This window comes from Ptychodera flava, chromosome 8, assembly GCF_041260155.1.
Source record: "Ptychodera flava strain L36383 chromosome 8, AS_Pfla_20210202, whole genome shotgun sequence".
NCBI lineage: Eukaryota > Metazoa > Hemichordata > Enteropneusta > Ptychoderidae > Ptychodera > Ptychodera flava.
The window spans coordinates 22,823,083-22,846,597 of record NC_091935.1 but is presented as its reverse complement, the minus strand read 5'-3'; the positions used below and the strand labels follow the sequence as shown (position 1 = coordinate 22,846,597).

Here is a 23,515-nt window from a genome sequence, read left to right as displayed (position 1 = left end):
TTGAATACCAAGGAATGCTCCTTTGACCATATATGGGCATATTCAGATTACAGTTGACTGTAACCTTTAAATCACGGCATTTCAAGTTTATCACGGACGGACAGACACGCCCACTATGACGCGCTATCGTTTTCCTTTGTTTTTCCACAGAACTTGCAAAACCACGGTTCCAGGTGCAGGGCAATGATGAACTACGATTGGATAAGCGTTCCATTGGTGTACACACAGGTAAATGACCATGCCGTGTTCATTGAGGGCGTTCATGCGTTTGACGCCATACTTCAAGCAAACAAGTCTTACATGCGTGCCTCAATGCAACAGTTGAGAATTAGGAGAGGGGTGCATTTTCGCATGACATCAGTTGATGGCACGATAATAGAAAACTTTGTTGAAAAGTTAACAATTTCTTTGATATTGAATATAACTCTTTGTACACATTGAAACCTGTACTTTCCCTGTGACATGTCTTGATGGTAAGGTTAACGGTATGACGTTTCCTTAACAGGTAGTTACCATAGCAACATACTCATTCTTCATCGCCAAGGTGTTCGCTGCACAGTTTCTGGATCCAACACGAGGCTACGACAGCTATTGGCTGGACCTCTACTTCCCAGTCTTAACTGTCATTGAATTTTTCTTCTACTTCGGTTGGCTTAAGGTATGTCACTGAATCTGTACATAAGTGCATTATGGCGGTTCATTGTATCAGTTTGTAATTTTGATCTGCCACAAATATTTTTATAGGTACTCGAAAGCAAAATAATCTTGTTTAGCGTGAAATCCGTGTCATATCTTCTTCTTTTCTAGGTCGCCCAGACTATAATCAACCCCTATGGTGGCGATGACGATGACTTTGAACTCAATTACATACTCGATAGAAACTTGCAGGTGAGACCAAGTGTCACAGAAACTAGCAACGTAATAGGATTCATGTAGCGCACTTCTTCGCAGCTCATAAAGTCGGATCGCACAATTTAATACTATGTTTCTAAGTAGATTAGTGAAATCATTTAAGAAGTTCTACGGTAGATACGGAGATGTTGTATCAAAATATGACCTGTCTGTTTCTCAAATGATGAGTGACAGCATACCAAATTTTGACTCACAAAAGTAATTTGGTGAATTCACCAAATAACAATGAATTTGTCGCTTTGGGTCAATCTTGACGGGTGCGGCTAGCTGGCAGGGTACGCTTACCCATTCCGGACACCTGGTACCACCACTATTTCGTGGTTCAAGATGGCCCCATTGCCTTTGTCATCATCTATATGTTCCTTGGACCTGGTAAATTTCACAGTTTACCTTGAATGATAACGATTATTGGACCTGATTTGATGTCTATTTCTCCTCGAACTATTCGCAATATACTGGCATACTATTAACTTATACGTGACCTTACCTTGAAAATAACTTTATGATCGAAATGATTGTCACAAATAATAAGTTATATTATTTTAAAAGTACTTTCGCTTTAAAGGAATGTAAGAGACGTTTCATAGAAGTAGCGATCTAAAGGCTGGTCAGAACAGCAGTGATAGCAGCGTTGGTCACACATGATTTTCATTATACTTTGTCTAAAATCTGCTTGTGGTTACATGATCACCATATCGGTACAGACACGACTGTACTGACTGTACTTTCAACATACTAGTAGACCGTAAAGTGGTCGGGAATGTAACCTCCACAAATTTTATAATCTCCACAAATGTAATATCAACCACAATTGTAATAAAATCAACCACATATGTAATAAAATAGTCTACCATTAATGTAACAACCCGCAACCACAAATGTAATAAACAAATTAACCATAAATGTAATAAAACTCAACCATAAATGTAATAAACTTGAACTTGCATATGTGATCATTTGTTTATCAATGCCCTGAGAAATAATAACTTTATTTAGAATAGTGTAATGTTATAACATACTTTCCTGAAACTAGGTGTCCTTTCCAAATCACAGAGTAGAATACTTTGAATACTCAGAAAACGGCGAGCTAACGATCAAACGGTTAGATAATGGAAGTGGAACAGCAGTTCTAGACACTGACAATTACATAATAAGGAAGCGTCAAAATAACTCGTCAACCAGTGATACCACACAAAGTTTATGACAGATGACTCAGAACAAATAACAGAGAAATATAAAACCTTATAACAGAAACTTACGACACAAAACATGTTGACGAGAACATATATTTCAATCTAGTAAAAAACAATACGAACACTACCTTGAACACAGTAGAACAAAATTAGACATCCTGGCATCCCTAGTGAAGGAACAAACTTCAAGTGGGACAACATAGGAATACAGACAATCTATCGATTATTCCACACAATTTATCCACTGAAGACGAATTTGAGGCGATTGATTAAGAAAGTACGGCAATTTTCGAAAAAACGGCGTAAAAGGATCGTAGTGTTACACAGTCTTCCCCACTGTGGAGTAGAGACTGCACTGACGTTCAGATTACAGCTGTGTCTAGCCATGGCCAATCAGTTCTGTACACAAAACAAGGAAACGTAAAATACACTTTCAAATATGCAAAACACACTAAACAAAAACAATTAAGAAATGAATAATGTGTGGAGTTGCTTTCCTTATTACATAGATCAATATTTAAGGGCTAATTCCTCAATTGCAACGACAAAATAGATTTATTACATTTATGGTTAACAATTATTACATTTATGGGTGATTTTTTTATTACATTTATGGTTACCATTTATTACATTTGTGGTTGGTGTTTTTATTACATTTATGGTTGATTTTTGTTACATTTTTGGGCGATATTACATTTATGGGTGCATTTTATTACAACTGTGGTTGATATTACATTTGTGGAGATTATTACACTTGTGGAGGTTACAGGGTAGAGTCGCGTCCTTTAGCTCCCCTCTCAATAAGTTCAATGATATGCTGATCTGATCACTTACAATGGGTAAGCCCTACGCGGATGGAAATGACTGTAAATGATGTGTAAGGGAAGAATGAGCCATCGTCTTCTCTCACCTACGTCACAGGTCGGGTTCCTGATCGTCGACACTCTCTATGGTACAACGCCTGTATTCTCAAGAGACAAATATTGGGACGTCAAGGAGTTCTATCTACCGTATACTCTGACGACCGTCGATAGACAGCGAACGACCACATGGCTGGGCTCAACGGTGGAAGTGTTGTGAGTATAGGTCGTCTCTACTGCCAATCATCGTGCGTCAGTGTAGCGGAGCGAAGTCCGTCGTTCGGTTTATTGAACACCGTATGAAATATATGTTAAAACTGCAGGTGGCTCATCAAGGTCCCAAATGGAAGATATGACCTAGATTGATAAAACTTTTCTTATTCACGAACGGAAGAGGAAATCGATCAATCATAAAATAACATATTCGAAAAATGCAGTCGATTACCTAAAATCTAAGTTTAGTTCTGAAGTTCACATTGAAGTTATAAGTCAATGGTTTGGGGGATATAACCGTTTTCTTGGTCAACACACAAGGGTTGTGTATATAAGTTTTGTCCACTAATCTGACTTATGAGGACAATATATTTGAACGAAAGCTATAGTTATTGGCGCTTTAAAGTATGCTCTACGTGAAAAGTTGGACAACCAAGTGTTTAGCGCATCCCGATGTAAAGATATATTTCGGCAGCGCAAGTCATAAGTCATGATACATTTTTTCAGTGTCGCTTAGTTTTCACTTTTATATTCTGGAAAGTGGCCGTTCCGATCACAGCTGTGGAATCGTATTTTTTGCTATTGTCAGAATCAAAGTTCGATATCAAGTTAGTAAGAGATTGCTGTGTTTCCTCTACAGACTGCAAGCAAAAGACTTCATCATTGAGGTGCCGAACACCTTCGTTCGGACCATGACGAAACCAAAGCAAGCGGACGCCAACGTTGGAACTGATGACGATATAGACGATGAGAGGCTGACGAAACCGGAGTTATCTGAGTTAAAACTCCTGCTGCCCGACACCGAACAGGCAAGAAAGTATCATAAGTGCTACGACACGATGAAAAAGATTTGAAAAGTCCGCTCGTCAGTCCATTGCCCAGTGACGCCCACCGAATTAAGCGCAGGCGAAAACGGAGAAGGGCGAGATTTCTGAGTCACACATCTGTCGGTGCTGCTGGTGCGGACATCCTGGACGAGAGATCCAGTGAGACACACAGCTCTCGTAAGAGCAGCGTCACGTGGCCACCGCCGATGTCTCCCTGGGGAATAGATTCATCGGCATTGCTGACCCCAAACCAACAAACAGTCAGGCGAAAACACGACGGTGAAACTACGAAGGAGCAGGCGGAAGAACCGAGAACCGTTACCGGAGATGACGTCTCGGCACGCATGGCTGATGACATGACTCCGCTGTGGGTAGACGTCGGAGCGGATGCACCGGATTTCAGGGTGCCTTCCATCGAAGTTGAAGCGGGCAGCGAATCTAGTGATAGCAGCGACGATGAATGGGCTGATTGTTCTACCGTGATGATGCCGAGTGGAGCTACAGTGAGTATTTTGTCCGTAAAGAAACGATACAATGATTTCCCTGACAAGAAGCTGAGAGAGAGAGAGAGAGAGAGAGAGAGAGAGAGAGAGAGAGAGAGAGAGAGAGAGAGATATTGAAGCGATATACCTCGGTTTACTCATAGTAATAGTTTTGAAAGCAGGTAAAGTATGATGTGATCATCCACAATGACCTGAGAGTGACCAATATCCATGCAGGTATAGCTTTGTATGTGCATGTATGTAGTACCATTCGACTCATATAAATTTGTTTTTCTCTGTATCCTTACAGGTTGAGTTAGAAGATATTTTCAAATAATCTTCAGAGAGCATCCATCGTTACCTAGAGCAAGTTATGAATAATTTAGACTTTTTCTATTTATGAAGTCACAATGAACGTATCATGATTCTTTTTCCTAAAAAGTTCTGTCGCCAGTTGGCTTCATGACTATTGTTTCTTTCATAATTAAAATTTCTGTAATCTACTAGGAATAAATACCTCATTCGTCTTGTACTTTTTGATTCCAGACCACAAAAAAGGCAAAACAAAAACAAAAAAGCAAACAAACAAAAAACAACAACACAAAAAACAAACTTTACCAGGCTACTATACCGGCACACAAAACAATAAGACAATACCTACGCCATTGATATTGGCCTTTCAGTTAAACATATGTCAGGACGCGAACGCAGACCTTAACGTGACATATTGTCATGGACAAAAATTCACTTCACTAAATTTACAAAGTATACAACGTAACCTGTGTTGATTGAAATAAGGTGAATTTTCGATTCTTTGCCATAAATGGGTAGGGGGACAAGAGTTAATTTATACTCTTCATACGCACAGAAAATAACCGCAAGTTTCAGACTGCCCAGTTCTGTTATTAACAAGGTAATTGTCAAGCCATATGACACGGTCAAGGTGATGATCACTGCAACATTGAAACAGAATTATCAATTATCTAGGGCAATGACCTCGACGGGAGCAATTATCATGCAAGCGCAAGGCTGTGACCTCGATGGTAAAGCTATTACCGGAGTAAATTAGTGTACCTAATCCAATTATTTCATCAAAAGAGCGACTACTCCCCGAACTTATCATGTTTGTAAATTACGATCATGCGTGCGTAAGGTCAATCTCATTATCTGTCATTAACATCATTTAACATGACCACCAGACGGACTTCTTTAAACGTTTGCGCCCCTCGGACTTGTTCTTAGGGCTTTTGTTTGAGATGTATATGCTACAGTTACTCCCTAATTCACAATGCCAGCGTATCTAAGAACGGTATAGATTAATATTCGTATGAGCTAATGATCAATACGTCACACACGCCAATCATTCGCTACAACTAAAACTGTGTATGATCATCGAACCTCAGAAGTCCGATCGAAGTCTCAAACAAAACTACGTTATTTTTCGAGAACGAAAATCGGCCGAACAAGTAACGTGGCACCCGAATGTACCCTAGTAGTGCATACCTTACGGAACCCATGTAATGCAACTGGCTTAGAGTTTGAAGTTTCCAAAATTTATTCACGTAATTCCTCAGGAATATACAAGCGTTGAACACTGTTGTGTTTTCGTAGTTTGAATTATTATTGTCATAGCCTATGATAATATTAATTCTATTACACGGCTTTTTGAGGCTCAGCGTGCGGCCTGGCCTTCCCATGTTGCAATGGACAATGCATGTCTACCGCATGACAAAGTGCTCTATGCGACGAAAGTTCAGGCGACGGTTGGGTCTATAAAGATACGAACCCTCATACTGGCGACAAAACTGAAATAGAAGGACTCAAAATTTGCCAAGTTGATGTATTTTGTGAGACTTAAAAACTATGACTGAATTTTACAAATCTTCACGACATACAAAGATCAATAGCTAGAGAAATATGGCTGTCGTGTTGTTTGTTTACATTGACGAGCACATCGAAGATCGGAGCAAAAAAGTTCCGACGCACCAAAAGTGATGACATAGATGCGGGTTGTCGTGACGTAGAATGACCAGATCATAAATATAAATCTCGATATTTTCTGCTAAAAGACGACAAACTTGGCTTGTGCCTTTGAAAATGTATAGGAATATTGACGTTCTGAAACGCTGTATGTTCGAAGAAGCGTTGTTCAGCTAATATATCATTCATAATGTTGAGTTGAAGAAAGGAAAGGGTCAATTTTAATCAGATAGCTATAGTAATGTTCTTGAACTATCATTGAAGCTGTTGTATTTTCAAAGAAATGACCCCAAAGTCAATCGACATAGGACTCAGCTTTGTTTTCTTTAATACGAACTGTGGCCATAGTTTTGTAGCATTTTGGGGTAATCAAATGCTCAAGGCATACAATCTATAACTGCCAGTGGAAGCGGACACTGGTCATTTTTGCACGTACGCTACTATTTGGTACCACATAAAAAGGCGTTGAAGTCAGCGATTTTCTTTAAAATAAAGTTTATTAAAACCAATTACTAAGTCTAGTGGTGAGTTAAATAAAATTGACAATACAGAGCAAAATCTACTGTATCTAGTTTTGCTGTAGTTTAGGAGTTTTGTGCAGTCCCAGTTTGATGGGAGTCGAGTACAAAAAGACACTGATGAGTGGGGAAGCGAGTCCTTCTCTGGCTACAGAATTGATGTAGGTCTGAACCGTGCAGAGTTCACTGAGCAAAATAGTAGCGTGAAAGTCTTGCACTGAATCCCAAATAGTCTAACTAAAAATCTGTACCGTCAAGTACTTATACTGAACAAACTATCAAGATACTAGATAATGCTAGACTTTATATTGATATGTTAATTAATATTCCAAAAATATCTTCAATGGTAGTAAACATGACCTTCTAGAATGTTCTAAACTGGACTAAGTAAACTCAGCGCATGGATGAGAATGACCGACATAACAGATTGTATGATAACACACCCCGTCAGTCATTGTTAATTATACATGATATATGATACCATATTCTTCGATGATTTTATTCCATGTCCAGGGTAAGGTATACAGATGTCAGTATGTGCATAAAGAATCCATGCTACAATAATGCTGCCAAATTGACATGAAAACTTTGCATTGGGTAGTATCTTGTACGGAAGCGTATTCGTGCCATTTTTGTAAGAAAAAAAATAAAAAAATCTCGTAATTACGAGTTTTGATTCTCGTAATTACGAGTTTTTGATTCTCGTAATTACGAGTTTTTGATTCTCGTAATTACGAGTTTTTAAATCTCGTAATTACGAGAATCAAAAACTCGTAATTACGAGTTTTTGATTCTCGTAATTACGAGTTTTTGATTCTCGTAATTACGAGATTTTGGTTTTCCTAATTATGATATTTTAATTCTCGACATCACCTTTCTTGTGATATTTCTGCTCAGCAAATAATATTTGCGTGGGCTTCTTGGGGTTTTGTTTTATTTAACACTTCTGTTAGCGTCTATTTGTAGCCGACTTCTATCTCGTTTTGATGACACGTGATGAAAGAGAACGCAACACGCTTCAAAGGGACGTGTCCTACCATGCCGGCCATTTGATCACAACAACAGTGCGACATATGCATGTTCGAAGTCAGTCAACAATTATAAACATTTTAAGAAGAAGAAACTTCATTGAGCAATTGTTTGAGTGTTACCAAACCGAAAGGTAAGATCTGCAATAGAACGGAATTACATGAGCATACTACATCGTCGACTGTTTTCACTGCCGCCATTATCCGTGAATGAGGTGTTGTCAAGGTCACTCACAGCCACCGCTAAGCTAAGCTCGGACGGGAAGTTCCTGTCGGAAACGCGGTGTAGTTGGCCTGAATTTTCACTGAAATGTTTCTTTCTAGATTGGTCAGTTTCCTGTTAGGGATAAGAGATGCATGCCATCCAATGATCACCGATGTGCTAGCCACGAATGCGCGGCATAAGAGTGATTGACCTATGACCCCTACTTCAACAACAACCCACCATGCTGTATGAACAGCTCCATGTTTGCAGTGCGCTCACATCTAAGTTGATGCAGGGCGATCTGTTTGTCCCTATCATTTGATAAGTAATAGCAGGAATTAATTAAAAGAAGTCAAGTCAATTCCTGTTAAAGAGCATTGTACATATTACCTACTAATTCTGCTTAATGTAGTTGCAAAATATTTTCATTGTACAGCTTGTCTTGCATTGTGCGTTCATGAGTGCAGTGTGCGATGTATCGATGGGTTTGTTAATACATCATGTTGTGATGGAATGTTCTAAAATATCTTAATTTCCCATCAGTTTCAGATTGACCGGATAGTGATCCAAAATATGGATGGTGAACTTTGAGTAAATCACATGGAAACGTATTGCGATAGGCTAGACACCATTTAACAAACGCACGTGTTTGAGAATGCCAATGCCATTTGCAATCAATATTTGACAGTTTTCTTCTTGTAAGTTTGTAAGTCGTCAATTGTAGTTCAGTTTAATTTTATTTATTACATTATGCTGTGAATAAATGCATTTTTTCAAATATGGACGCGATGTATCAAACTTTTTGACATTCGGTGCAAGTGAGAACTGTGAATTTAATTTTGATTTGCTGATCCACTAAGTACAGAGTTTACAGATTACAAGTTGCCCTTAAATTGGCAAACTAAGCAACATGGCTGAAGTGTTTTGTTTCTATACAGGCACAGACTTCCTTAACACTATTGCAACGTTCTCATGTTAATGGCTATGCTATATCATGCCCCCAGACTGACCAAAGTCGTGTAAGAATGTAGATAGAGGTAATATTGTAGCTGGGGGAAAACTACAATGTGTAGAGGCCATGTCAGTACGCCATTTGAGTAGATAACGAGAATGAAGACACATGATTACGAGAATTAAAACCAGTAATTACGAGATTCAAAAATTCATAGTTACGAGAATTAAAACTCGTAATTACGAGAATTAAAAACTCGTAATTACGAGAATTAAAAACTCGTAATTACGAGATTTAATAACTCGTAATTACGAGAATCAAAAACTTGTAATTACGAGAATTAAAAACTCGTAATTACGAGAATCAAAAACTCGTAATTACGAGATTTAAAAACTCGTAATTACGAGATTTTAAAACTCGTAATTACGAGAATTAAAACTCGTAATTACGAGAATCAAAAACTCGTAATTACGAGAATCAAAAACTCGTAATTACGAGATTTTAAAACTCGTAATTACGAGAATTAAAACTCGTAATTACGAGAATTAAAACTCGTAATTACGAGAATCAAAAACTCGTAATTACGAGAATCAAAAACTCGTAATTACGAGATTTTAAAACTCGTAATTACGAGAATTAAAACTCGTAATTACGAGAATCAAAAACTCGTAATTATGAGAATTAAAAACTCGTAATTACGAGAATCAAAAACTCGAAATTACGAGAATCAAAAACTCGTAATTACGAGATTTAAAAACTCGTAATTACGAGAATCAAAAAGTTGTAATTACGAGAATCAAAAACTCGTAATTACGAGATTGGAAAACTCGTAATTACGAGAATTAAAAACTCATAATTACGAGAATTATCTTGTCATGAGAATCTATAGTCCGTCATTGTCATTGCGAATAACTGAATACATGGTCAAAAACTACAGTCAAGTAATCGCAAATTTATAAAAATCTCAAAATTATTAGGTTTTCAAATTGCCAGAATGTTTGCATAATGATGATTTTGTAATTTCAATGTTTATGGAAGCATATGAAAATTTAACTATCACAGCGTTATTTCAACTCATCGTCTATTTTGAGATTTCCTTTTCACTTCTACTTGATAACATCTGTGATAAAAATAAACATATTTTCGCTTTTATTTGCCATTTTCAATCATTTCTTGGGTTCTTGAAATGAGTTGCACTTCAATTCGGTCATTCATCTTGATCATAATCAATGTTTGTGTACTATTCTTTTACATTAGGAAGAAGCAATGCAAAGACACGGATTGTTAAACTTTCTTTACTTTATCTGTCTCCATACAAACTTTGATTGTGTAAATCTTTGTTAGCAAATAATACTAATCTGAAAGTTTGGAAATCTGTCCGACTTCCTCATTCACTGCTGTTTTGGATAATGTCTTTTTCACACATGAAGGGGTGTCAGAAGATGTCAGTTGTTCGTCATAATTTCTAGTGCAAACCCAACATGATGGCAACTGCCAATCTATGCTGGATGTAAAAAAAAATAACATCACATCGGCAGGTATTCGGAGTTCGGGGATTATCTCCTGAGGCGGGGAGGGGGTGTTTATTAGGTTGTGAGACTCTAATAAAGGTGTTGACAGATGTGAAATATTTGCATAATGTCATACTATTGATATTTCACCCTAAAAAGAATGTTTATCCAGCCAGACAAAATCTACACGCTATTATGCTTGACTTTTGATCTAATGGATAACATACTGAATATCTACAATTGTAGCCATGTAACAGTCCAAAGTTCATTCATTTATTTATTCATCTACGAGTGTATTATAATTGCTTACTAAACCTTATAAATCAAGATAATACCATATTGAAAACACCATATTGAAAACACCATATTCTCGTTGAACAATAACCAACAATATGTATGAGAAATAAAAGCTCAAAACTATATAAGGACTGAGTTATTAAGGATTGTCTGATAACTAAGAGAATCAGGGCTTATAGTGTCGAGAATCAAAAACTCGTAATTACGAGAATAAAAATTCGTAATTACGAGATTTTAATTCTCGTAATTACGAGAATTGAAAACTCGTAATTACGAGAATAAAAAACTCGTAATTACGAGATTTTAAAACTCGTAATTACGAGAATCAAAAACTCGTAATTACGAGATTTCAAAACTCGTAATTACGAGATTTTAAAACTCGTAATTACGAGAATTAAAAACTCGTAATTACGAGATTATTTTACTTTTTTTCCTATAAAAATGGCACCAATACGCTTCCGTAGTATACCTTGAGTTTATTGTGGAAAAAAATCATCCAATCAATTTAAAGCAAGCGCACACGTCCATCTTGGTATCATAGAGTAAGAAATTTAAATACAGGTTGAACCATTACCAATTCAAGCGACTGCATATGATGACTATTATCCATGACACCTACACATATACAGCGCATAAACACAAATGCAGTATGTTTATGCGGAACAAAAAATTTCGATTCGGGTATCAAAAGTGTTTTTTTCTACACTGTGTTGCGGTCAGATAAAACAATCATGCAAGCAAAAGCCGTTTTCAATTACTGGCGTCAGAAGTTTTCTGAGGAACTTGGGAAAGCAAGGCGAAAAAACACTACGTGTAAGTACATAGAGCAAAGATGTTTAAGTAATACTTTGCCCTTTTTTTGCATTTAACATTTTATTGGGTTACTCGAGGTTTACAAAAAAATTGTTTTCCAATTGTTACAGGAATTTTTTTTACATGTCACATGGTTTTCATGTAGTAATACAGGTTATAATACAGGTCTTGTACTTGTAAATAAAAGGAATATCAAATTGACTCTCAAGAGAAAGAAAAAAAGAGAAAAAGAAAACAAGTCATAATCTTAAAAACTGTCCCCATTTCTTAAGATGAGAGTTAAACTTATACTTTTTGTTAGCGAAATGAAATTTCAAGTTTTTAATATTTTGCATATACTTTTTGAAAGCACCCAAATTTGGTTTTTGTTTTTGATATTTTGATCTATAAATGTAGTATTTAGCAGCAAGGATTACAAAGTTTAAAAATAAAGAAAATCTTCCATCTCCAAGAATAATTTGTCTAACAGTTGGGTGACTCTAAAATCAAATTCTATTTCCCTATACCCTATAATTTCCCTCCCAAAATTCCACCACAAATACACATTCATGAAACAAATGAACCAGTGTTTCACTGTGTTCCTCAAAAAGGTACATTTCTCAGAGTCAACTCTTGGTGGTGTCATTTTTGATAACGTTACATTGGTTGGAAGTATATTATGCAATACTTTAAACTGGCATGCTCTAAGCTTATTATCAATTGTCACTTTATAAGGTAACTGATACAGCAAATCCCAATCTTCAATAAACTCATTAGACACTCTAGTAAAAAAGAAATAAGATTTTGGGGCAATAAAATTACAATCATTTATCCACTCGGACACATTTCTTGTATTACAACATTTTATCTCTTTACACACTATGCCAATCTTAAATAAAATCTCTTGTTCAGGAACTCTAAAACTGTCAATCATCTGCTTATCTACTGTTCGTTTCCAGTCTTTTGGTATGGCAGCAATAATTCCAAACCATCGCAGCACAGATGAATTTGGAACTCCCATTTGTTTTATACTTTGCCTTTCTGCTACAATTATGTACAGAAACCTCCATGCCTTAAAGTCAGCGACATCGCAAAACCATTCAAGTCTAAACAATCAAAACCTGCTGAAAGCTGGATCCAAAAAGAAACTTTCCAGAGACTTACACTCTTAACAATATTAGTATTCACAAACATGACGTCACTGTTTCAAGACATGCAGTCTAGTTCACAGTCAGCTTACAATTAGTGTCCTCAACAGTCTTACTTTAATTCAATGTTAGTATAAAAGTTATGTAATTATATTCTGAAGAAATGTTATTCTACTCTACGTCACGTGTCTATTGCTTAATCCACCCTTTTTATTTTCAATATCAGAGCCTAATGGGCAAATCTCAGAGTGGTAAAAAAATGGCCTCGCTATATTTGTTCTGGTACCTTTGGTAGACGATCCGGACCCCAAGAATGACTTCCTAATATCGGAAAGAATCACTCCTATTCACTGATGCTGGAAATGATGATGATGATTGCGGCAACCAGAAACGCTGCAACGTTGTAAGGTTGGAGTCTTCCAACTGACCCTACAACGAAAAAAAAAAATCGGAGACTGCTTAACTATAAGTGACGGATCTATCAATTATTGTTTAGGTGTTATGACTTCGAGATGAATGCTTGGTGGATGTAAGTCAAATAGTAAACTGCGGTGCCTGAAGGGTTTGGAAGGTTAAAGTTGGTGTATTTTATTCTTGGACTAGAGCCCTGAGTCTTGCAAGTCGCACTGTCACAAACACTCATGGCAGAGTGCATATTTACGCTGAAAGATTTAAACTTTTAGTTCAAACTTTCCTCTTGGAAATTTTATCCCGTTGACTTTCAAAATCAAGACTAAAAATTAGGGGTCACCCTGCAATTTTGATACTTGAGAAATAAATATTACCTAAAAATTACTGATACTGTAATTGAAATTCAAAATGGCTGCTATCCCAAATGTTGTAACGCCATTTGAAAGAATACATTTTCGATTATTTTACACAATTAAGAAGACGGTGAAAACCTTGGTCTCTGTCACAGCTTCAGAAGACTAGACAAGCAGAATACCAGCGGCAAATAGTGTAACAAATTTGAAAGCCCTAAGGGAGCCGTCATTATTTATGGGCGGGGGGGGGGGTCGGTCGGAGGAATTTCATCGGAAACTCCGAAATTTCGAGTAACCCCCTGCCAACCATGGTGAATTTGAGTAACCTCCCCTCTCTAACACACAAATTTTGACTTACCCTTCACTTAGAAAAGTTAAATATCAATACATGTATTTGTAAAAATTACAAAAATACAGCAATAGTAAAGACCTTTCAAATCCTGATGTACCCTGCTAGATTTTCATCGGTTATCTCATGACGGTTGAAAAAGGTGAAACCAACAAAATGAAATCCAATGTTACAACAAAAATAGATATAAAAGCTCACGCTATAACCAGTATCTGACCACATGATACTGTTTAATTTGGATGTATCATGACAGAGTTTTCACTAGGGTATCTGACAGGGCATAATTTGAAAGTACGTGGGGGGGGGGAGAACACGCCAGAGGCTGAGAGGAAAAGTGTCAGAGGGGCTGTCCCCTATCATGCGTGAAATATTTTGAGAAAATGATGTGTGCAATGGTGGAGTCTGATGCAATCTGAGAGGTGTTTTTAATTTGTGATTTTACTAAGTAAAATTGGTAGAACACCCCAAGGGGGAGAGCACGAGAGCTATGGGTCCTCCCTCTCGCAACGAAAATTTTGAGAAATTGATGTGTGTAATGGTGCAATCTGAGAGGTGCTTCAATTTATTTTGCACTGGGTAAAACTGTTTGAAAATGACACTCAACACTCATAGTCTTATATTTTTATTATATTTTTTGCATGATCAGTGTTTGAGTCATAATATTCAATAACCAAGCAATGACAACAAATTTTGTAAAAACTGTTCTCAGTTTGACAGAGATTGAAGACCAAAGAATATACAGGAATAAAAATTATGCGGCCTTCTCGTGTCATTTGCAAAATCTTACATTTTTGTAAACGATTTTATAGGACCATCAGTTAAGAGTAAGTATTTTTCAATCCATTCACTATTTGTTTGCAACCTCGCCAGCCGTGCAATTCTCCGGCAGCCAGCTTCTAATGAAAGCCTGAATACGGTATGTTTAAATGTCAAAATGGTTATATTGAACTGAAGTCAATTAAAATATCTGTTTCTGTGATAATCAAGGATAAATTCACACGTTTAGATACTGCGAAAAAATTGACAAAAAATTGATGTGTGCTCCAGTTTGGTGCACTTTGGTGCAATCTGATGGGTGTTTTCAATTTGTGTCTTTTACTAGTCAAACTGTTAGAACACCCCAAGGAGGAGAGCACGAGAGAGGATCCCCCCTCTCGCATTCAAAAGTTTGAGAAATTGATGTGTGCAATGGTGCAGTGTGCGAGGTGTTGCAAGGTATTTTGCACCAAAATTTAGTAATCCCCTTTCTCTCCACATTTTGAGCAAGCTTACTTGCAACTTTTAAACTTTTGAGTGACCCCCTCCTAAGATCCCCCCGAACCCCGGCCTAGGCCGTACAAAATGACGGTTCTCTAATATCGATCCCTAGGCAAATTTTACCGTAATGGATGTGCAAAACACAGAATTTCATTAGTGATTTAATAACACACTTGAATAACGACGACTTCCCTAACGAAGTGAATTTAATTTCTTTTGAAGGTATGGTACTATGTAGGAACAAATTTGGAGGTTTTGTGTTGTAGAAAACCAGCTGAGGACTGATTTGTGTTCATTTAATTCATCTGAACTGTTTATCGACTCACCCACAGGGCATTGCCAGTCTGTAGCGTCTTCAGTGCTGAGCTCAATCAGCATGTTCACTGTCGCTTTTGTTGTCCTCGCGAGAAACAACAGATTATCATCGGTGATCATCTTATCATCGTCACACGGCTCATGGTAGCACACTGTCATTGGGACTCGGAAATCGGCTGTAGTAAGGGAACAAAATGACAAAAGAATATGTGTAATTTTGTGATGCAGTGATATGTGGGGAGCTTTCAAGTACCTCTGCGGCTCGTCTGGGTCATGTATACGCATCCACTGACATCACGATACCTTTTTATATATGGGGTACAATCTAAACAATCACCGATAGCAGCAAAAATGCGACTGATTACCGACGATAGAGTGTATCATTTTGGATTAAAGTTGCGAAACACTTAAACTTGTAATGGGTCAAGTCTGGAGGTTTTCATCACATAGTTAGGCCTCACTTCTAAATAATTCGATCTTGAAGCATGTTGTACCTTAATTAAACAACCAATCACGAGGATGTCTTGGGGATGGTCTTTTACTTACAATCCAGGCTAATCGAGGAAAACTGCTGTCTTTAGTATTCAATAAAAAATAAAGATACTTGGAGTATAAACTAGCTCTGTACGAAAATCCGTCTTTGAAAGTGACGCCAGTTACTGATTCCTGTAAAGTGATTGCAATTCTTTTTTAATTAGACTTTGTTCCCACATGAGCAAAATTGTTCGTACACCAATCACTTTACAACACACCTGTATCTGTAATGAAAAGAGCTGGTAGATAAGGTGGACCTTTCTGCCAAAACCGTTTGTGATCGCTTCTGAAGAAATCACCAAGCATGACTTCTTCATCTTCGGACGGGACACCTGTTTATCATGAAACAATGAAAAGCGGGCATCACACAAACCGACCTGATCGCTGTACTTACTTCATCTCAGAAGCACAGATACTAAAGTATCCATCCAACTGTTGATTAATGCTATAGTTGATGCAGGAATTATTTTTGTTTACGCAAAGAAGGTTCCAGAGGTTAAGGATCAAATAATGTTTCGCCATTGGTACCACTGATCGATATACGGTTTACCCATAAGTCAACACTTATCGACAGAAATCACTTGTATTTGAAGATCGCAGTACATGTATCCTTATCTTGTCATTGTAAATTGAAATTTGAAAAGGCTTTCGGTAGCGTTGGCTTTTCCCATGCACACTACTTGCATCAACTGGGCTCCATTGACGGTTTGATGAACGAGGGCAAAGTGTCAGTCCGAGTAAAAGTGTCATTATGATCTTAGATGTATACTGTTCATAGCAAATGAGAAAGACATTGATATTGGATACTGGTCAGGTAATATGTTTGGATGTCTACCTACCAGACAACGTTGTAAGCTGTTGCTCGCAAAAACAGAAACAAAACAACAAACAAACAAACACATTACATTGCAATGCTGGCATAACTCACCTTCGATTGGTAGTTCGAATATTTCAGTATACATGTCCGGTACGCTGACCTGCGAAAGGTGCGAGGTAAAGCTTGCGGAAAAATCCGCATCAGTTCGCCTTCCTATGACCGTGAGAAAGTCTCCACTAAAATTACGTGACTGTAAGTGCTGATGAACTTCTTCCGAAACCTTCGGTAAATTAAACAAATAGAGAAAAGTCTCATTTCTGGGAAAATAGTCCTAAAACTTGATTGAAAGTGTGAATACGAAAAATCGGCAATGTCGCTCATACTGCCATGAGTAAAAATGAGCGTGCAATTTCAAATACATGCCTATTCAAAAAAGCTTGCTTGCTCGATTGCTTACTTGCTTAATTAAGTAATTCGTTGGTTGAATGATTCATTGATGAATGAATGAATGAATAAATTAGTAAAAGTTGAATGGTCTAGGGCCGAGGAAATTGTTATTTTCCATTACGCAACTCTTCTGTCCCCCACCATGCTGAAATGGTTCAGATATTTCGCTGAATTACTGACATGTGAAATTCAAATATTTCTAAGATCTGAAAAACAGATGAAATGTCCCTACAGATCTTTTCTACTTCAAGATTAACCATTAGATCAAGGGAGAGCCTTAGTATTGATAGAATAAAGATAGGCATAATTGCTAATGCCTTCCAACAGTTTGCACGTGTTTATTGGATGGAAAGCAAAACGATCAGAATTTCTGTCAAAATGTCCCCTCTATTTATTTTTGTACAAAAGTATCGAGACGTGGACCAAAGGTTTCTTTCAACAGTTCTTAATCTGCATAAAAGTTAAGCTATAAAGCCCAACGCACCATGGCATAGGTGGACGCACGATTTGGGTAAAATGCACGGCATATCGCCACAAAGCAGGTGCTATATGCAGCGAATTATGCCAAAGTCGAGTGTATTCATGCATGCAGGGTCTGTTTTTTGCTCTATAAACAGAACACTCACAAGAAATATCGCCTCTGGGAATTCCTGTGACCAGTCACTTTTGTTGTAGTTCATAACGGTTTCCATGACCAAAGCTCCTTGAAATGGACTTCTGGTTGTTTCGTTTACTCTCAAAAATGGCTCCAGCCATTCACTGACGAAATGCTTACTACCAATGCAGATGTCAAAGGCCTCTGAACAAAGAACAAATTAATAATGGCAACATAAGATATTGCATATAAGACCACTTCTTACGTGAAATGAGTGACCATAAACGCATCATCATCATCATCATCATCATCATCATCATCATCATCACCACCACCACCTCCACCACCACCACCACCAACAACAACAACAATAACAACAAAATGAATTGATGATCATCACCATCCTCACAGCTATCAATATTAGCATTGTTCTGCTGACACTATCAGATTAAGTGATCAAAGCTGTGTGTGTCAGAACAATTCGAACGAACTGATATGATTCTGATGCAGACGTTGTATAGGATCGTTTGGACAATGTCAGTCGATGTGAGCATTACATGTAATGGTATTACCCCTAGGAGCTGTATTTTTTATGATCCTAACATTATTTTTGTCGTTCACGTCAATCACATTTGTGTTCTACGCCTCAAAGCATGTTCTTAAAAATCGACTTCTTAGCCTGTCAACATGTGTATGCTGTTATGGTTCACTTTTGAATTCTAGTCCGGCTAGTCTGTCAAGAGAAACAATGCGGTTTACACATGTACAGGCCGAGTTGACAAGCTGGATACTGTGTATCTCAACATGCTGGTTGACTGGTCAATTTCTTCGGCAGGGGGGGAGGGGGTCAACATGCTTTTAAAATGCCGAACTGGAGGGGGTCCAGATTGTTTTTGAATTTCGACATGGGCTCATGGTTGCCTAAAATGCACCGTGCCAGCCACGAATTTCATCATTCAGTTGCATTTTTCGGCGAGCCCTTCGGGCGTGTAACTTTAGCAATCAGACATATTATTTATCGGCGCACCCTTCGGGCACGTGACTTTAATATATCAGACATATATCAGAGATATCTGGATGTTTAAAATTTATCGACGCGCCCTTTGGGCGTGGTACTTTAATATATATCAGAGATATATATCAGACATATCTTTATGTCTGTAAATTGAAAGTCTGTATTTGCAAAGTGTACTAATCATTATGAAATCTGCAGTTCATAGGAAAAGCATGACAAGTTGCTGAGGTTTTCCTGTTTACTGTATGAGAATTCGGGCACGTCACTTTAATATATCAGACATATATCAGAGATATCTGGATGTTTAAAATTTGTGTGTCACAGGTGTACTAATTACCGTAAAAAGTGTTTTTTTCATGACTAAAATAATAGTTAACAAAAAGGGGTTTTCGTCATTATAAGCTGTGCTTTCATTTTTAATATTAAAAGAAAAGGTCCTCTCTGACACTGTGCACATCAGATTTGGCTACCACTTAACTCATAAAAATAGCTCTCTATGGCTTCTGAGACGTAATTGGATGGCAAGTCTAAACACAAATCAAAGTTTTTTGATTTACTGCTGTACAGTTTTGAACATCTGGTTATGCATAAAAAGTGTGGAATTCACACCTCATTCAAAATATTGACACTTTGAAATTGAAATTCCTATCTTACACACACACACACACACACACACACACACATATATATGCAACAACATATATACATATATGTATGTATGTATGTATGTATGTATGTATGTATGTATGTATGTATGTATGTATGTATGTATCTATGTATCTATGTATTTATGTATGTATGTATGTATATGAAGTTGGAATAGGGGGCTCAGCTTCTTTTTGACGTCGGCAAAAATATCCACCCCGGCCGAAGAAACTGACCAGTCCCTCAGGGAGAACAAGAAAATGTTGTCGACATTAACAACAAACATAGCGAAAAAATCATCAGATTTGCAGCTACTGGTATTGAAGTTGTAACAAGACATACTTACCCCTTTGAAATTCCTCTAAGTCAAAAGCAACGAACAAGATGGTATTTTTTGGCTTGCAGGCCGCTTTTGTCACCATGGCAGCAGCTTCCAAGAGAAGGGCCACGCCCGATCCATTGTCATCGACTCCACGAGTTGTGTCGGTGGTGTCGTAGTGCGCCCCCAAGAGCACAACATTGTCATCGGCTGTTCCTATGGCTTGACCCTCCAGAATCCCAATTACATTGACACCTTCATACTGAAGTAAAATGTTATTAAATAAGACAGCAATACTTAACGGACAGTATTGTGTTTAATAATGTAGTGATGCTTAAAACGTAAAATGTTCTGTAGCGATTTATATTCCAGCATCCATCCATCCATCAATCCCTCCCTGCATGCATGCTATGCATACATACGTAGGTACGTACGTACTAGGTACGTATACATACATACATACATACATACATACATACATACATACATACATACATACATACATACATACATACATACATACATACATACATACATACATACATACATACATACATACATACAGATCGTTCACACCTATTTGATTGATAGAATTTATTTAATCAGTCCATCATCCAACCATCGTCACCAATTACAGGATGAGGTACGCATAACCCACTAAGGGACTGGTCAGTTTCTTCGGCCTGGGGGGGGGGGCGGTGGATTATTTTTTGCCGACGTCAAAAAGTGGCTGACCCCCCCTATTCCAAATTTTGAAAACAGGGTGACCCCCCTATTCCAAAGTTTGAAAACAGGGTGACCCCCCCCCCCCCTGCACGCGACAACTGTAATATGTAATATGTTAAATATACCGGTAATACTGTAATACGTTATATATATATATATATATATATATATATATATATATATATATATATATATATATATATATATATATATATATTACATACATTTATATTTTAACAGTCATTAAGTGTTTTAATGAAATTGTTGGCATGTCAGTTGTAAGATAGGAATTTCTAAGTGTCAATCTTAAAGTTTGAATACAGTACATTTTGAATGAGCTGAGAATGTATTTCACACTTTCTATGCTTAACCAGATGTCCTGAACTGTTGTACTGAAATGGATGTCAATCATTAATATCAAACAGGAAAAAGCTGTAAATCAAAAATTTTGATGCGTGTTAAGACTTGCCAGCCATCCAATTAAATCTCCTGGGGAGCCATAGACAGGCATTTTAGCCAAATCTGATCTGTGCAGTGTCTGAGATGACCTTTCTTGTAACATTGATACTTGTGCATGTTACTTTCTCATACTGAATTCTCATAGAGAGAACAGAAAAGTATCAGGAATTTGCCATGCTTTTCATATGAAATGCAGATTTCATAATAGTACACTTTCACTTAACAAACATCAAGATATCTCTGGTATATATCTCTGATATATTAAAGTATGGCGCCCGAAGGGCGCGGAGAAAAATATGAAACATCCTGATATCTCTGATATATATGTCTTGTACATTAAAGTAATGCACAGGAAGGGTGTGCTGAAAAATGTCTGATATTATATTAATGTGCTCGAGAAGCACGCTGAAAAATATTGAACATACATATACCTCTGATATATGTATGCCTGATATGTTAAAGTTGGGCGTGCTGAAAAATATGTCTGATTATTAAAGTTAAGCGCCCGAAGGGCGCGCCGAAAAATGCAACTGGATGAAATTTGTGGCTGACACGATGCAATTTAGGCAATGATTAGCCTGTGTCAAAATTCAAAAACACACTGACCCCCCTATTAGGCATTTCAAAAACATGGTGACCCCCCTATCACCAAAGTCAAAACAGGGTGACCCCCCATGAATCCACCGGCCCCCCCCCCCAGGCCGAAGAAACTGACCAGTCCCTAATCCCAAATGGAGCACTGAGGAGTAAAGTGCCTTGCTCAGGGGCACAACACCGTGCTAGAGTCTCGAGCTCACCGTCCTCCGACAGTGAGTCCGTTACTCTGGACCCACCGGGTCTTTAACCGGGTCTCGAACTTACCATCCTCTAATAGTGAGACTCTAACCACTGGCCCACGGTGCCTCCGAAATATCAGCCCATCTTCCCTACGGGCTTCGGTCGCAGCGTCGGTGATTCCGGGAGAAACTACCGATCTAACGGTCACTGCTCGCATGCTCAAAAGCACCGCAAGATAGTGATTGTACTGTAATCATCTCACTTAAAATGTTTCACACAAAAATTGACGTGCTTATAACCTGCACCCTCTGAATGCCTTTATTTCACGCAAATCACCGACTTGAACCAAGTTTTATCTAACACTTGTGGAGACTCGTTTTAAAGCCCTTGGCGTAAGTAACATGTCACAGTCTTAGTTTTTCGAAAAATCGAAAATCTTATTTTCCCCCTTTGAATTAACTTTGTTTCTCTGGTACCAAACTTTAACCCTTGATTTTTGTTCTTGATACAGTAAGAGAATGGTTGAAAGTTTCAATCTGGAAAGTTTGAGCTGAAGTTTGAGCAATTCACTTTCGAGTATTCACTACCTTAATCAACAGTAGGATCTGTAATTTGAAGCAGACTAATATATCTGGTAAATCATACAAGCAAAGTGTTATACCTGGTTGTTGGTGCCAGAAAATTCTTGTAATTCTACTTTCAGGTCACAGTCCTTCAGTGTTTCAGAAATGTAATTTCTGACGTTGTCCTTATTGACAGGGTTGACGTCATGGTGTCTGGTATGGGTGAAGTGATCCTGGAGGCGCTGACGTAAGTTTTCGCTTATCCCCGCAAGCTCATCGGTCTCTGCCGTCGTGGTTAAGGACAGATGAAATGCCAGCACTGGAGAATTAAAAAACAAAGTTTGATAGAAATCTATGGTGCCGATTTTTCTTTCAAATTGACATCTAAAGCCCACAACCTGAGTCCACTTTATCTGCGATTGCATGGTGGTGTTCCCGCGAAACTTCAATGTTTTGGTGCTATACTAAAGAAATTCAATGTCATAATCTGTTGTATCTTGCCATGAGCCATATCACTCTCGAATGCATCGTTTGGGGGAAAAAAATAAAGTTGCACAGCTTGCGCCATGCTGTGTAACCAGATATGAACTGAATATGCTCACGTGTTTTACACCAGGTTCATTAATAGTAGTACGCTTCACAGAACAATGAGATATATGTTATCACTATATGTAGCAGGTTTTTGAAAACTTCGCACAGTACTCTCAAAGTCTAATCACTAATTACAAAACTTTATATGCAAATGAGCTGTTAATTAACTTGACACTGCTAAATGCTATATGGGACAATTAGATATCCATCAGATCAACATTTGTAGCACGTTCTATTTAATTTAATGCTGTAATTTTAGAGTAATGTCACTAATTACAAAGTTCATTAAATATGCAAATAAATCCTAAATTAACTTGACACTGTTCACTGATTCATGGCACAATTAAATATTTATCAAATCAATATCTGTACCATGTTTCACAAAATTTTGGTGCCGAAATTTCAGAGTTATATACCTAATTAC

At 37.6% G+C, this 23,515-nt stretch overlaps 2 protein-coding genes across 2 annotated transcripts in view; one reads left to right on the top strand and one right to left on the bottom strand.

Moving 5' to 3' along the window:
- LOC139137919 (bestrophin-2a-like) overlaps positions 1-4,504 on the top strand; it is a 9,496-nt gene extending 4,992 nt beyond the window's left edge. Inside the window, exons 5-9 of the mRNA XM_070706169.1 lie at positions 151-228; positions 506-658; positions 808-888; positions 3,027-3,181; positions 3,819-4,504. Coding sequence (XP_070562270.1) covers positions 151-228; positions 506-658; positions 808-888; positions 3,027-3,181; positions 3,819-4,032 — 681 coding nt within the window. The 3' untranslated portion in view covers positions 4,033-4,504. The remainder of the gene's footprint in view (positions 1-150; positions 229-505; positions 659-807; positions 889-3,026; positions 3,182-3,818) is intronic.
- A 2,441-nt stretch (positions 4,505-6,945) lies between these two features.
- Positions 6,946-23,515, bottom strand: part of LOC139138803 (uncharacterized protein YfbL-like) — a 33,222-nt gene continuing 16,652 nt past the window's right edge. Inside the window, exons 2-9 of the mRNA XM_070707339.1 lie at positions 22,599-22,819; positions 20,003-20,237; positions 18,028-18,200; positions 17,066-17,234; positions 16,356-16,469; positions 15,615-15,779; positions 11,448-13,347; positions 6,946-7,589 (exon numbers count right to left, since the gene is read on the bottom strand). Coding sequence (XP_070563440.1) covers positions 13,262-13,347; positions 15,615-15,779; positions 16,356-16,469; positions 17,066-17,234; positions 18,028-18,200; positions 20,003-20,237; positions 22,599-22,819 — 1,163 coding nt within the window. The 3' untranslated portion in view covers positions 6,946-7,589; positions 11,448-13,261. The remainder of the gene's footprint in view (positions 7,590-11,447; positions 13,348-15,614; positions 15,780-16,355; positions 16,470-17,065; positions 17,235-18,027; positions 18,201-20,002; positions 20,238-22,598; positions 22,820-23,515) is intronic.